This window comes from Hydra vulgaris, chromosome 11, assembly GCF_038396675.1.
Source record: "Hydra vulgaris chromosome 11, alternate assembly HydraT2T_AEP".
NCBI classification, from domain to species: domain Eukaryota; kingdom Metazoa; phylum Cnidaria; class Hydrozoa; order Anthoathecata; family Hydridae; genus Hydra; species Hydra vulgaris.
Window position 1 is genome coordinate 49,656,431 of NC_088930.1, and position 17,493 is coordinate 49,673,923.

General features: G+C 30.1%; 1 protein-coding gene across 1 annotated transcript; it reads right to left on the minus strand.

Annotated features, from left to right (window-relative positions):
• Positions 1-686: 686 nt before the first annotated feature.
• LOC136087292 (zinc finger BED domain-containing protein 4-like) lies at positions 687-3,721 on the minus strand. The gene is made up of 2 exons (XM_065809736.1): positions 1,276-3,721; positions 687-1,019 (listed from the first exon to the last, which is right to left on the minus strand). The coding sequence occupies exons 1-2, from the start codon at positions 1,885-1,887 to the stop codon at positions 939-941; spliced, it is 693 nt and encodes a 230-aa protein (XP_065665808.1). The 5' UTR covers positions 1,888-3,721; the 3' UTR covers positions 687-938.
• Positions 3,722-17,493: the final 13,772 nt, after the last annotated feature.

Consider the following 17,493-nt stretch of genomic DNA (forward strand, 5'->3'; position numbering starts at 1 on the left):
TATACAACAAAACAATACCTCAAAATATAGAACTTACTAAATTGGATAATCTTATTGCCCTGAAGAAAAAACTAAAAGATCTCATAATTAACAAAACCAATTTTATCGATATGTATTAAATATAAAAGAACAATTAATATAATAAAATGTAAAAAGAACAATTTAAGCTATAAAAATAAATAAAAAAGAAATAAAACATAAAATATAAAAAAATAAATAAATAAAAAATGTTAGCAACTATACATAGTTAAATTTTTTCTGAACAGTAGACCTCAAAAAATTAATGTATGTCTTTACTCTTTAAATTTTTAGTTTATTTTGTATTTTAAAGGTTCTCGATGAAAAGACTTTTCTTAGTCTTGTGCGAGTTTCCTTACAACTACATAGTACTACTAATATATGTTGATATATATTTTCAACAAATAACATATATTTTCAACGACAACGACAAGCAAGTCCCTAGTAGCCCTGTGGTGCGACGGACTTGCGTATATTTTTAAAATGCATGGGTTAATAGCCAGCACTTTATATTATAAACCACGAATTTATTATTTTAACTCGCATGAGTAAAAATGTCAAACGCGCATGCGTAAAACAGCATTGTTAACGCTCTTTAGATATTGTAAATATTTGTGGTGGACATGTATATAAACTGGAGACATGTAAATATTATTTGTTTTTGAAATATATAATAATGAGTGTTGTAAAAAAAAAAAAAAAAAAAAGATAAACAGAATGTTGTATTTTCAGTATTTACATAAGTCACTGCCATTAGTACTGATAGTTTAGAAAAACACAAAAACACAAGCATTTGCACTCGTTCCTGAGTTAACCGGCTTCGTTTCCGGTCGTAGATAAGCCCCCGCAAACATGGAGGCGTCCCTAAATATTTTCGTGCTAGTTTTTTAATATTAGGAAACTTGGATTTGCTCCAGTAATCAAACACGTCTTCGTGACTTGCGAGGTTTTATCAAGTACACTGCTACTTCGTCTGACATAGGGCAATACGCAGTAGGTATCTAAAATATTTAGAAAAAAATTAATTTTTTTCATATTTTTCACCTCCCCAAGGCGGAGGGGGCCACTTCAGTCGAGGAGGCTACTCATTTTTTTTTTAATTATTTTGTGTTCTTAATTGTGGTAACAGCCCTCTCTAAATTCTTTAAATCCGAAACACGGACTTTGACAAACAAGGTCGCTACGCAGAAAAATATAGTCAAATATTTTGCAATATTTAAAGTACAATAATAATATAGAAGCACATACAATACTTACTGCAGAATTTGTGTTTATTATTTGGTTATATAATGACCAGACAGCACCTGGAGCAGGTATGGTTCGTTCTTGATTTTCAGCAACTTTAATTTCAAGACCTTCGTCTATTTCCAGTGCATTCAACTCACCGATCAATAAAGTAACAGCTTTCTCAGCCATCTTCCTGCTCTTAAAAATCTTGTTTTTAAATCTGGGATTTAGTATTGTTGCAAAAACATATATAGGTTCGTTCTTGCAATCTCCGTAACAACGATGCAAAGATTCACACAGAGATTCTTTAAAATTTTCGTAGTCCTTGATGCAATCAAGTGACATGTTAACTGCATTTATTATTGGGGTAACTTCTGATGTGGTTACTTTCAACGAACTTGCTGTAAGCGTGACGTTTTCAAAAAATTTAAAAGCAGCAACGAGAGAAACCAGACTGTCCCATTCTTCGGTTGACAATTCTTCGTTTTGTCGAGCAGCTTTTGGGAAATGTGGCGTTACCAACAGAATTGCATCTTTTTGTTCAATTAAACGGTTTCTCATGTGGAAGGTGCTTTTCCATCTAGTTGGCTCATCCCTGAATGATGCCTGATCCCTTGCCTGATTTCCTGATAGTTGGCTCATCCCTGAATGATGCCTGTGTTTAGAAAGTCCCAAAATCTCCTGAGATTGTCTCAAAAGTTTGTACGATTTAACCGAAAGTTTAAAGTGTCCTACTATTCTTCTAAATGCAGCAGTTAGTAAAGAAATCCGTTGATTGTCGAGACAGCCATCTTTTACAACCAACTGAAGTGTATGAGCAAGGCAATGGATGTTTGAAAACTTCCCTACTTCCCTTCCATAGCAGAGACAATATTTCTGGCGTTATCTCTTACTACTACATTGAATTTCTCAAGTAGTTCCCAATGCTCAAGTGATTCATTCATAAATTTAACAAGGTTATTTGCAGTGTAGGACTCGTAAAGAAAAGGTACGACGTCAAGACAAATGTGAATTTGTTTCATATCTTGTGCTGTTAGGCTCATGTAATCAACATTAGCTGTGGAGCTCCACATGTCGGTAGTTATTCTAACATGATCAGCTTTCTTTGCCAAGAAACGAATTTTACTTGATACCTTCTGATAAATGTTAAGAATTTCAATAGTCGAGAAATATTTTCTGCTTGGTATTGTATACCTTGATGTCCTTTGTTTAGGAGATAAAGATCTAGGCTTCATTTTTACAGAACTAAGTGTAGAAGAAGAGATTCTAGTATTGATCTTCACATCCTCAGACTTAGGTCCGAGACTTGTAAAACGGATGTGAGTGTAGTAGATTGAGGTTCCCTTGGCAAGGTCGTAGGAGTATCACAAATAGGGTTAGGACTGGATTTAGAAGATGGTTTTGCAGTAGAGCTATCTGCGCATATATCAAAATCGATAACACTATCTTTATCCTGTTTCTGATTTTTGATATCAGATTTATGAAAAGCATTTAAATGGTTTAGCATGTTAGATGTTGTGCATGACTAAGAAATTCTGCCACCACCCTGGATATAACCGTTTTGTCAATGCTGCATATTGCAGAGTTAGTGTCATTTAAATCGATCTCAAAATAGTCCCATACCTCGTTTTTCTTACGTTTTAGCATGATAATGATACTAAACAATATTACTATATTCTGAAATAAAAACAGCATTTATAATTATAAAAATAGTAATACAAACAATAATAGATATAATAAAACAAGCAAATAAGATTATTACAATAGTACTTATCGCATTTATTGAATATTTTAATAGTACTTTATGCTTATCGGATATTTAGGTTTAACAGCGAAAAAGAAGACGATGAAGAATTAAGAAGCCTCAGACATAAAAATAATTAGTTTTGATTGAAAGTTTGTTAAAAATGTTTACATCGGGATCGATGTCATTTGTTAAAAGAATATTATCTCTGTGAGACATATTTAAAATGTTTGATATATTGGTTTCAGCCATGGTATTGTTAAAAATTATTTTCTTACAGCTATTTATGAGATTGATCATGTTTTATTTTTTATTAGTTTTACTAATAAGTTTTTTGTTATTTTTTAGGAAAGCATATTTTAGATTATTGATTTTGTCATACCTGACGGCAACATTCTCACCGTTTTGACGTTTTTTTTTGACCTCAGTCAGCAATCTCTTTCTAATAATTACGGTATCAAGCGAAAAATCTTCGTTTTATTTACATGTTTGTTCCTTTTAATTTGTGCGATTCTTGAAAGATTTTGGCTTCATCTTTATGTCTAAGCAAATTAATTAAAACTGTTCTTGGACGCCCATTCTTTCTCAATCCGGTCCGATGAGCTTGCTCGATTTCAACTCCATTCAGTCCTAATTTATTAGATAAAAATGATTGAACTTTCTCTTCGCTTTCAATCCAAGTTTCTTTTGCACTTTCTGGTATTCCATCAATTCGCAGATTTTTTTTTCGAGGTCTATCTTCGATTTTTCTGTATTTTTCGTTTCTATTCTCCGCTAGAATGTTTTCCTTTTCAAAGCGTTTGTTGTTTTCTTCGTAGACGATTTTTTTTTATTGAAAAGTTTTTCTTGAAAATTTAAATATAATTTTACGTCTTCAATATCTTTTACCAAAGTTATGATTTGGTTAGCATTTTCTTTAAAATTTTGTTCGACTTTATCAAGCCGCTTATTGATGATTTTCGTGTTTGCACTTAAAATTTCGACAAATATATTTTCTTGCTGTTTCAGCATCGCCATTGTTTCTTTTCTAAATTCCAATAACATTTCCTGTAGCATTTTTTTAATTTGTGCAAGTGTAACTGCCATTTGTTATAATGGTTTAACGTACAACAAGTTTTTTTTATTTATTTATTTTTTTAAATTTTCTTAAGTAAAACAATTTTTTTTTTAAACAGATAAAAACGCGTCTGCGCCAGTGTTATTCTCGTTAACGAAAACGAAAACGAAAATGTGTCGTTAACGAACTGTTTTTCTAAAACTAAAAAACTAAAACGAAAAAATTTTTTTTTAATTAAAACTAAACTAATACGAAAATAAATTTGAAAACTAAAACTAAACTAAAACTAAAAAGATTTTATAAAAAACGAAATAAAAACTAAAACGAAAGACTTATGAAAACGAGAATGATAAAATTGCGGTTTTCATTTCCAGCCGTCAATGGTCAAATCACGCACCGTTTACGATTCCAGGGACCTTACGTATATGCTAAATACTCGATCAGACGCAGGCGCTGTAATGAGATCTGATGCTTGTGGGATCACTATTGCTGATACAACCACAATATACTAAACGGCGATACAGCTTCACGCGCGCGCGTTTTTCAATAGTGAAGAACTCTGCAAAGTCATACAGTGCAGCCGGTGCGGCTGCACTGCATGACTTTGGCTCTTCACGTCAATAATTACGTTGTAACAAATATTAATAAAGTATAACTGTACAAAGACTATATAGGCGCCATATGGCTTATTTATTCATGCAGTTCTCCGCCGAAAGGCATGTCCTTTACTCCATTGTCTCCGTTTTTTTCTTTCTCCAACTCTTTTCTTAATTACTTCATAACTTGCGTTCATAAGGATACAATCCAACATCTGCTTCCGAGGCCGTCCTAGGTATTTTTTGCCTTTCATTCTCCCCTCTATTAATGTTACTCTTCACAAGTTAATTACCAGGTATTATATGTGTCCAATTGAGAGTGACACAGGAACGGTTATAGCGGTTTCCCGCGGTTACCGCGGTAATTACCGCAGTTATGGTATTAATTCTACCGTAATAACACGGTAACGGTAAAAATGTAAACACTTTTCCACGGTAACGGTATTAAAACTTGAGTTTTAAACAGTAGTTTAGTGAACTAATTATTTTTAATGTTACAATTATCTGGGCGTCACAATTTGGATTAAAAACGAGTCGATGGGTAAATCAATTTGCCGCGTGCAAATATCAAATAACACAGTTTGCAATGTTAAATTAGAAGGCCAAAATTCTTCCAACTTGAAAACACATTTAAAAGCAAAACATAAGGAAGTATATAAAGATTTTGAAGTAAAAGATGATAAACGAAAAGCAGAATCTTGCAAGAAAAAAGTTGTAACTGTCGGGAAGTCCGCATCTGAATCTGTGACATCAATTACTAAAATTCAAACAAAATTGAACAAGTTTTATAATGAAAAGCAATGGACAGCAAGCAATACAATCAACAGCGGTTACAAGCAGCAGTAACAAAATATTTTTCATGTTGCATGGATCCAGTATCGATCAATCAATCAATATATTCTGAATTACATGATTTTACAATTCAAGGATGTTTACAAATAGTATAATTACTAATGATGCGTAAACACCTAATAATAATGAATATAATAATAAAGAACTTAAGAATAAAATAATAACAACTCTAAAAATCATAACGTTAACAATAATAATAACATTAATAATAACTATAATAATAAAAATGGTATTAATAACAATAAAAATAATGGTATTAATAAAAATAATAATATTAATAAAAATAAAGTTAATAATAATAATAACAATGGCATATTTAAATATGTCTATACTTATCTACATACGCACATACATAAATATACATACACATTCACACACATATTAAGACACAACACACATACATACACATATACACACATTTGCACACATACATATACCCACACACGCATACATATACCCACACAGGCATACGCATATACACATTCAATCATTGTACAAGGACGACAAAAAAGCTGTACATAAATGTAAAGATTCTAAAAAAAAAAAAAAAAGATAAAATAAATAAAATATACAAGAGAGAGTATTTTTAATAAGACTATTAACAGTGATATATTGCTTTTATTGATGTTATTATTCTAGTAGCTATCCAAATAGTGTTTTTTTAATTTATTGAGAAAATTATATCGAGAAATTGAGTTTTCAGTTTTAAAAGAATGAGGGAGATTGTTCCAAGCATTGGTGCACTGATGTTTAATTGATTCGCTGCCAAATTTTACTGTTCTAGTATGTTCTACAAAGATATTGTAGCATGAAGAGGATCTTAGGAAGTGAGAATGTTTGTTTTGAAGGAAACATATTTGAAGGAAAAAATTCTTGAAGGAAATTGGAAGTTTATTATGAAGAATCTCATACGAATAAACAATTTAAATAAGTAATATTGCCGTTAAGCCGAAGAATTTTAGACAATTTATACAGTAGAGAAACATTGTCAAATAGGAAATTTTGAAAGTGAATAATTTTAAGGGCTTTGTTTTGATGTGAAACTAGCTGGTTTAACGGACCTTTTTTTTTTTTTTTTTTACCCCAAATCTGACACGCATACCTAAGGTGCGATCCAAATATGGCATTATAAATACTCATAAGTGTTTCAAAATTTACGAAATGTCTGATCTTGGCTAACATTCCATCTGATCGGCTTAGCTTAGTCTGTAAGTAAGTTTGATGGTACTTAAAAGAAAGACTCTCATCCAGCCAAACTCCAAGGTACTTCACAGTTTTTGACGAAGTTAATATTTTTTCATTAATGTTAAAAGTGCATTGTTCCTTGTTTTTTTGGGTTTTGGTTTTAAAGATAACTATTTTAGTTTTTGTAGCGTTTAGTGAAATTTTATTTGCTCTGAGCCAATTAATAACAGAAAATATGGCCTCATTAGTTTTTAACTGCATTTTTTCAAGCGAATCTTCAACAATTAACAGGTTAGTGTCATCGGCGAAATGGTATGTTAAAACATTATTAATGCAGGTGTTTAGTTCGTTGATGTATACAAGGAAAAGCAGAGGCCCCAATATTGACCCTTGTGGGACTCCCGAAATTATAGTTTTGGTTATTGAGGATGTTTCCTTAACTGTATTGAAGTCTGTTATTTAAGTAGGATTTAAACCATTTAAGTGGAATTCTACGTACACCATAGTATTGTAATTTAGCAAGAAGAACATCGTGATTTACTGTGTCGAATGCTTTTTGCAGGTCAAGGAAAACACCACAAACAAACTTATTTTTATCAAGGGCGTTTCTTAAAGTTTCTGTAAAATCAATTAGCGCATGTGTAGTAGAATGATTACGTCTAAATCCGTATTGTAATTTATGAAAGCAATTAAAGGTATCAAAAAAGCTGTACATAGTCTCTTGTACATAGTTTTTTCAAATATTTTTCCGATGTTGGATAACAAAGAAATAGGTCTGTAATTAGATGGTTCAAGCTTTGACCCATTTTTGTGAATTGGAATAATGTTAGCAATCTTAAAAACGTCAGGAAAATTCCTTTTTTAAATGAGTTATTAACCATTTTAGAGATTGGTTCAGATATAATTTTTAAAGATAGTTTAAGAATTGAAGTGGGAAGACTATTAGGGCCAATACTTTTCCTATCATTCATCACGGAAATAATTGCTTCAATTTCTTCTTTTGTAACAGGTGAAAGGAAAAATGAGTTAAAATTTGGGATTTTAAGAAAATCGTTAAATTTATTAATTGAAGGTTCAATTTTTTCAGAAATATTCACTGATATATTTAAAAAATAATCATTAAATGAATTAGCAATAGTTTTATTATCGATAACTAAGTTGTTGTTGATCATAAGATTAAAAGACTATTTTTTTGTGAAACTGTTGTTAATATTAATTATTTCTCTAATTCCTTTCCATGTATTTTTCATATTGTGTAAATTGTTTTGAAAGAAATTTGAATAAAAGTTTTTTTTACTTATTTTTAATAAATTACTGATTTTATTTCTGTATGCTTTAAATAAATTAAATGTTCTTTCCTTTATTATAGTTGACGAATGATTGAGAAATTTTCTGTACAGTTTATCTTTTATTTTAATTGACTTCAAAATGCCTTGAGTTATCCACGGCTTACTTTTAGATTTAATTTGTCTTTTTGTAAGAGGTTTTAATGGCGCATGTATATTAAGAATATTTTCAAAATTTTGCATGAATAATTTAACAGATTGATTTGGGTCGTCTTCTTCTTTTATTAATTGGGACCAAGGAATACTCTTAACATCATCTAGAATAGCATCATTGTTGAACCTTCGAAAACACCTTCTGTATATCTTTTCTGTTGTATATTTGGAGTGAAAACTTGGGATTTGAACAAATTGTGCTAAATGATCTGAGATCATTTAGCACAAAATTATTAGGTTACCTGATATAATATTGTTAGAGTGAAAATTAATGAAAATATTATCAATTAGAGTTTTTGAATTTACATTGACTCTCGTTGGCAATGAAATGTAATGAAAAATATTAATGTTATTATTAATGAAAAATGATATTTCAGGCGAGTTTTCATAATTAAGAAGATTAATGTTGAAGTCACCCATAAGCATAACATTTTTATTTTCTTTTGTAAGTTTTTCCAATAAATTAAGAAAATTTTTATTAAAATCATGAATTGACATGCAAGGGTGACGGTAGATACAACCAACGATTGTATTTTTTCCTTTAGGATCTATTATTTCTATAAAAACTGATTCAAGTTCATGTGCTTTGTACAATAAAAGGTCATCTCTCTTATTATATATAGAAGTAGAACTAATGTAAAGTAGGGCACCGCCACAACTGGACTCAGTTGGTGTATGTTCTATCACATAATTTTCAATTTCTACATTACTTATGGGTGATTCATGTTGTTTCAGCCTTGTCTCAGACACAGCAATAACACAGGGAGGAAATTTAAAGGAACTAATTAAAGATTTTAACTCATCTATATGAAAAGAAAGTGAGGAAATATTTAAGTGTAAGAAATTTAATGGGTTTAGGTTAAGATCTAAGGCATTAAAATCATCAACATTGTAGTACTTACAATCTAAGACACGATTGTTTACTTTGTTTAGACATTTAAACAAATAATTGAGATTAGGGGAATTAGTTGAAACATTTAAATTAAGTGTTTTAATTGAACTAGGTTGAGGATCACAAATAATACAGAACCAGGTCTGTGGATCAGAAATTAAATCAGAATACTGTTTGCTGCTAATGTTATTGCATTTGATGTGTACCCAGCAATTACATTTGTCACACTGAATAGATTTGTGATTTTTAGCAACATTTTTGTGGCATACAATGCAAGGAAAACTTTCCATAATAGAGTTTATTGAATGAGTAAAGTGTTAAAGTTAATGTATTGTTATGTATAAGATTTAAACGTAACTATATAAAAGAATCAAATACTAAACTAATTATAATATAAAGTATTTAAAATAAATTAATAAATATTAAGCTAAACAATTAAGATAATAAGACAAAGTCAATAAAATATAAATAAATAAATATTGCTATTATATTTACGTAATTTTGGTTAATCAATTTAAATATATGTTTTAATAAGAAAAAAACTAAATTTAATGTTATAATAATTTAATAAAGTTATATATTTTTTAAGGCATGCTATCGGAAAAATCTGCCCACCTTTTGCGGTGTGGTAAAGCTAGTTAACGGTCGTTTTTTGTATAATAACGGTAGTGTTTGTATAATAGAACATTTTGGCAGAAAAAAATAATTAAAAATATTATTTAGTTTCAAAATGTCAACCGAGCAAACTAAACAAAGATTTTTGGTTGTGGACAAACACTTAAAAAATCCAACTTTATCGAATAGAAAGTTGGCGAGATCATTAAAAATATCAAGAAGAACTGTAGATACTGTTCTTAAACGGTTTACAGAACAGAAAACTATTCAGAGAAAACAAGGAAATGGTTGAAAAAAACGCACAGCAAATCCTAGAGCTCTCGAACGGTTGGAGACTTCATTGGAAGATTATCCTGATTGGTCTGATAGATATCGAGCAAAAAAACTGAAGGTTTCCAATTTTTTTGTACACAAATGGCGACAGAGACTTGGATATCAAAGTTTTAAAGTAGTTAAAATGCCAAGTCGAAACGATAAACAAAATTCAACTGCAAAGAGTCGAGCTCGAAAGTTGTATGACAACTTGTTAACAAAACATAATGGATGCATTTTAATGGATGACGAAACTTATGTTAAAATGGATTTTAAACAAATTCCTGGGTAGTGCTACTATGCTTCTAAAATAATGACTGATAAATTTTCGAAAAAATTGATGATTTGGCAGGCACTTTGCTCTTGCGGCAAAAAATCGCCAATTCATGTTTGTTTGGGCACAATGAAATCTTCGGAATACGTGAAATGTTGTCTTTCTCGTATAAAACGACTAATTAACGCTCATAGAAGTACTTCAGTATTGATTTGGCCTGATTTAGCCACAATACATTACTCAAAAAATGCTCAAAAGTTTTACGATGATAATGGAGTGATGTTGGTTCCGAAAAAGATGAATCCTCCAAACTGCCCCGAATTACGTCCTAGTGAAAAATATTGGGCATCATAAAAAAGAAATTGAAATTAAGTGGAAAAACAGTAAAATCAGCTACAGATTTGAAGAAAAAATGGAATTACGCTGCTAAAACTTACAAAAATCACTCCAGAAACTTATGGGAGGCATCAATAAGAAAGTCAGAATTTTTTGTAGAACTTAATTTTTTTTTGTTTTTTTCCTATTAATATGTAATCTTTACAGTCTTAATTTTTCAGAAATATATTGATTTAAATACATTTAAGCTTTCTTACATCCTTTTTTGATCAAGAAAGGTAAGCAGATTTTCCCGATAGCATGCCTTATCTCTATAAGTCTCTAATCCGTCCTTGTATGGAATACTGTTTACAAGGTTCAAAGGCGCATTGTAAACATAGTCATGTATTTATATAAAAAAATGTTTAACTGTTTGCAATTGTCATGTCAGCGTAGTCGTGATTTTTTTTAGATTACTCTTTTGTCATACAATTGTGATCAATATCAGGTTCAGCCAGGCCCAGAAAATCAAACTGAGCATGAAGGCAGTAGTAGGATCGATTATGCTCACACTCCAGCTGATAGCTATCAGTTACCAGAAGTTCAAAATGAACAATTGGATATGGGGGCTATTGCTTCAACTTCAACTGGTGCCAATGCCACTAGACCCACATCTGACTTGCTATCTGAGCCACCTCCTAAGCTGTTTAAGTACTTGATTGGCAAAATAAGCATCGTTAGAGATGATAGGTATTACTAGATAGGTAGTTACTAGATAGGTAGTTACTAGATAGGTAGTTACTAGATAGGTAGTTACTAGATAGGTAGTTACTAGATAGGTAGTTACTAGATAGGTAGTTACTAGATAGGTAGTTACTAGATAGGTAGTTACTAGATAGGTAGTTACTAGATAGGTAGTTACTAGATAGGTAGTTACTAGATAGGTAGTTACTAGATAGGTAGTTACTAGATAGGTAGTTACTAGATAGGTAGTTACTAGATAGGTAGTTACTAGATAGGTAGTTACTAGATAGGTAGTTACTAGATAGGTAGTTACTAGATAGGTAGTTACTAGATAGAAAAGATTTTCTAAAAGTAGACATAATTAAATGATATAGGCTATGCATTTATAATAATATTCTATTTTTTAATTGTTGATTATTAGTTGAAATTTTAAAATCAATAAATAATTAAGTGTTTTAATAACATTAATACATTTGTTTATATATATAGCAAAAAAGAATATTAGAAGAATTATATGTACATATTATAAATTTACGATGTACTACCTGTATTCTATGACTGAACAGCTAGCCTACTGCAATCTATTTATTTTGTTGTTTGTACAATCTTTGTAGCCATAATTCATCCACCAGCCGAGAGTCAACTGTACATGCTATGCAAGCAGCTTGCGAAACAGAACTGTTGTGTTATCAAATGGAAATTCATAGTTCAACTATTTGCAATAAATATAAAGGCGATCGCTGTGCTATCAACTTTTGGATTGAACGCAAAACGACTTATCCTATATTAGCACCACTAGCACTTGACTTAATGTCAGCTCCTGCCAGTGAAGCATACGTTGAGAGAATATTTTCGCTTTGCGGGGATCTAACAATGGGCAAAAGAAACAGAATGTCAACATTATTGGAAACAAGAGTTTTTCTCAAGCTTAATAATAATCTAGTTTCTTAATCTAGGTAATAAAAATCCATTATTTGTTAGATTAATTATGTACCCTATTTAGCTCATGTATGCTTCATAGACACTCTAGGCAAAAGCTGATATTATGTCAAGAATAATGTTTTATTTCAATAAATTATGTTACAAATAAAGAATAGTTAACCATTTCTGTGAAAATTTTATTGTGAAACATTATTGTAACCAACATTATTTCTAAGTTTTATAGTTTATACATCATAAATCTAATTCCAACAATATTTATTTTATACTACAATTGTATTTTATTGCTTAAAGTTTTAGCGGGGTATTGTACATTCTCTTTTAAAGAATTTTATATCCACTTTCGATTATCGAATAAAATTTTATAAAATATTATAATATTAAATAAGATTTTATAAAATATTATAATATAATAATAATAAGATTTATAATATTATAATAATAAGAATATATATAATAATAAGAATAAGATTTTATAAAATATTATAATATGAAATATTGAGCAATGATTATCAATGCTGTTAACTTTGTTAAGTATATCTAAACTGTTACACTAACTTACACACATTACAAAATATAGGCTAGCTTATATAAAATTACATCGATCAAAAAAGAACGAACATTAAATGTTTAAAAAAACAATACTGAAAAGTTTTAAAAACGAAAACTGAAGCAAAATTGGTTTTTTAAAACTAAAACTAAACTAAAACTAAAAAATTTCAATAAAAACGAAAACTAAAATGATTTTAAAAACTAAAACTAGAACTAAAAAGAATAAACAAAAACGAAATAAAAACTAAAACTAAAATGAGTTCTAAAACTAAGACTGAAACTAAAAAATTTAATAAAAACTAAAACTAGAACTAAAAAGAATAAACAAAAACGAAATAAAAACTAAAATGAGTTCAAAAACTAAAACTGAAACTAAAAAATTTAATAAAAAATAAAAAGATTTTTAAAACTAGAATAACACTAGTCCGCACTTCTTGAATGCTTATTGCAAGAAAAAAATAAAAAAATTTTTCTTATATTCAATAAAAATAGCGCATTATGTTCAATGAAAATCTCCGCGGAAGGGAACCAATAAACTCCTACTTCTAGTTAGTATTTAAATTCTGAATGACGTCCTTTATGGACGATCCCTTGGCATCACAAGTTTAACCTGTTATATTTTGGTAATTGTTGTTTTTTTGTCGTGTAAATATATACATTCCGTAAGTTACAAACAAGATATATAGGTAGCATGGATGAGAAGTAGACTAATATATCTTATCGCCAAGCCCTTTGATAAATTCCGTTAAGTTTAATTTAAAAATAAGCAGTTCCGTTAACTATATAAAATAAACAAGAATAAAAGTGGTAAAATAAAACATAGATGTATTTTACGTGTTTATTGTACCATCTTAAATCCATGCTTGACATAGGTTGTTTTTTTATTATATTTAGGAATTTTTAAACCAATTGAGAATTCTGCGTTATACGCTGTGTTGTCTGGGTGGCATACCACCTTACAAATAGAGGCGTCCCAAGGGGGAGGGGCGTTGGGGTATCCTACTAAATTTAATAGTCGCCAACAATAGATCACTATCCGGCGAGCATATTGATCACCGACTCCGGTGACCAATATGCTCACCGGAGTTGGCAAAATTGGATCTATTGTTGGCAGTCGGCTGATGTTCGCTAACGAGGACCTTTTTTTTAGATCTTAGTCGATAAAAAAGTTTTTTTTGGCCTTAGTTGGCTAAAAACAGATACGTCACCCCCTCGCCCTCCTCCTTTAAAATCTCTCCGGGACGGCCCACAGTGAGTCAAAATCCATAAATAACGGCAAAAAACCCCCCATAAAAAAAGTATTGCTGGAAATTAATTAATTTAATTATAATGTTACTAAATACCACTAAAAGTCAATAATTAACTTTTTTGTGAACAATTTTCAAGATTTCACCAATTTATACGTCTTTTTCCGAGACTTATTTATTTTATTTTATTTATCGGAAAACTCGTTCAAAAAAATCTAGCTTTTGCGTCACTCTTTTAAGATTGACATGGGTAAAAACAGTTCAAAATTTAATTTGAAGTCATATGTTTAAGATGTTTGGCAACTACTAACAACATTTTTGACAATAAATTTTGTTTTTAGTTTTTCATTACTGAGATCTCAAAAATGTGTCATAAATTGATTTTTTTAAATTAATTTAATTATGAGTTTAGTTTAAAAACTAAACGATTCCACTAGATTCCATAGTAGTTTTAATATTTTCCCATTAATAGGTATACATGAGGGCAGAAAAAATAAAAATCATTTGCCCAAACTTGCCCCAATTAAAATAAGACCTTTCAAATACTTCGGTTTTTTTGTGGTTTTTTTTTCGTTTTTAATTAAAACTTGCCGTATAAAGTAGCGAATATTAGTTCATTGCTTTCATTCATTACACAAATTATACATTTAGTTCCTATTAGTAAGAAAACTCACGCTCATGCAGATGGTGCTAATTATCAAACCTCAAAAACCAATATATGCAACGTTTGATGGCATAGTGCATGTTTTAAAATTAAAACTTGTGTATAAAATAACTTAAAATAGTTCATTGCTTACATTAATTGGCATTAGCTTCAATAAAAAAAGCCACTAGAGATCCTAGCAAAAAAGACTTCGTTGATCTTGTGAAAAGTGCTACAAACTCTGAAAAAGATAGAATCAAAAAGATAAATTTTCCGATAAAAATGAAAACCGAAGATGCCTTGAGCTTAAAAATTCAGTGTGACCTTTCTGATGAACAGTATCAAATTATTAGAAATTCATCGATAATACATAATGCAGATATTTATCCTTCACTTCATGAAATTAAGAATGAGAGACACAAATGTTATCCTGAGGGTTTAATTGTGACAGAAACATCTGCTTCAACTTCTCTACAGGGTATGTTTAATCATACTCTGACAAGGATGTTAACTTTTACGGAATGCCAAGACTCTATGAGAATGTTTGCTGAAATTAGGGGGAGGTTTAAAGGTCTACTTCATTTTAAAGGTGGTTTTGATGGTACCTCCAGTCAAAGTGTCTATAAACAAAAATACACTTATACAAATATTGGTGAAGCCCAAGTTAATGAACAAAGTCTTTTCCAGACAGCTGTTGTTCCACTTAAATTACCCATCATGAACAAAAATGTATGGTTAAATAAAAAGCCCTCTAGTACACATTACTGTAGACCCCTCCATCTCCAATATCAAAAAGAAACGGAAGAATTGATAAGAAATGAATATGAACTTTTAAAAGCAGAAAAAAATAGACTAGTCAAGTTTGAAGTAAAGTTAGAAGTAGAGAAAGTCAAACTGGATACGACTATCACATTTAAGTTCAAACTAGATTTAACCATGTTTGATGGTAAAGTGGTTAATGCCCTCACTAACACTCTGTCCTCGCAATCATGTAATGTTTGCGGAGGTAAGCCCAGTGAACTTAATAACCCAGCATTGATCAGATCTAAACCAATCAATGAAAAAGCTTTATCTTTGGGTCTTTCTACTCTGCATTGCTGGCTCAGATGTTTTGAATATATTTTACATTTATGATATAAATTAAACATTAAAAAATACTTTGCCAAATCCCCTGCTGAAAAAGCATTAGTAAAAAGTAAAAAAACGAACATTCAACTGAGGTTTAGAGAAGAGCTAAGTCTTATAGTTGATATGCCCAAACAGAGTTTTGGCAACACTAACAATGGAAACACTGCCAGAAGAGCATTTAAAAAATGCTGAAACTTTTGCTGATATAACGGGAGTGGCAGTAGATGTAATTATTAGATTGAGGACAATCCTAATAGGAGTATGCTCCTGTTATGAGTTGAACTGCCAATTGGTTGCTTCTCTGAAGAGTCACAAGAGGCTCTAAATAAAGAAATTCGCAAAGCTAGATTAAACCATACAGCCAAGATATCTAGAAAGAATGTTATGAAAAACCAGTACCAATACTTGTTGATTATAAGTGATCCTGTAATATCAAACACTTGTTTTAAAAAAGACAAGGTTGAAAATGGAAAAACACTTACCCCTGAAGTTTTATCTTTGTTAATGCTGTAATAATGAAATAAAGCCTTTTTATTAGTATTAGGTTTTCTTTTTTTGTTTTCTTGAAAGAAAAATTAGATAATATAAATATTTATTTTGTTTTTAATATATTTTAATATTATATAATATTAAAATATTTTTCGAACCAGTTTTTCTTTTTAATTAATAAATGTTTTGGTTTGAGGAATTTAATTTTTTTAAATTAAGTCAGTCATTGTGCGCGTAAAAGTCTCTAACGCGTATACGCGTAAGTAGTGCGAACCTTAGGCACAAGAAATATTTAGATTAAAAAATATGTGGTATTCTTTAATATGGTATTTTGGATAAAGGAATTCGATTTTTTAATTTAGGTTATATTTTACACGCGTAAAAGACAGTTACACGCGTATGCGCGCGCCTTACGCGTCATAGGTACGCGTAAAAATTATTTGTAATAAAAAATTTAAATTTTTTGACCCAAAATACGATAATATTGATGTATCACATAATTATATATGATAGTTATATAATTTTTGCCGTTTTTTCACCTTTCTGACTCACTGTGCGGCCCTGCTTGCAACAACATAATCATGCAACGTATACAAGCCAATTTAATAATGTAAATGTGAGAAACTTTGAATTAGAAAATAATTCAATATATTTTACTTACATTGCTCAATACTATTGATTATTCTTTTTTCTTTTTTAATCATCATTTTTTTATTCTTTTTTTGCAGATACATTAAATAAGACATTTTCATTCATGGTATCTTTTACTCTCTATAGGGTGTATGAAAGTGTGATCAAAAAAGGTGGCTCGTAGGTTAAATAACAATAAAAAATCAAAATTTTTTTTTATAATGGCATTTTAACTGAAGTTTATTTCAGATTCAGAAAATATATAACTTCATGTACATTTAAACACAATATTACACGTAAAATTCATTTTTTTAAAGTACAGTCATTTTAACTTCTATAGCAACGCCTCTTGCAACAGGGATTTCCTGTTTTTTAAAGTGAACTATATTCCATTACTATCTAATTAACTTAGTACCTAATCGCTTTTGCATCATGATAGTGTATCAGTACCTTTATTGGTAGTGTATTAGTACCTTTATTTATTTATTTTTACTTATTATTTGTATATTATTCTTTGTTTTTTATAGAAGCGTTT

What these genes read in the sequence shown, in the direction of transcription:
- LOC136087292 (XM_065809736.1), bottom strand. Translation starts at nt 1,887, where the DNA reads ATGAGCCAACTATCAGGAAATCAGGCAAGGGATCAGGCATCATTCAGG. An exon ending in TAATAAACACAAATTCTGCA is followed by an intron (nt 1,020 to 1,275) that starts GTAAGTATTGTA and finishes TAAATATTTTAG; the next exon opens with ATACCTACTGCGTATTGCCC.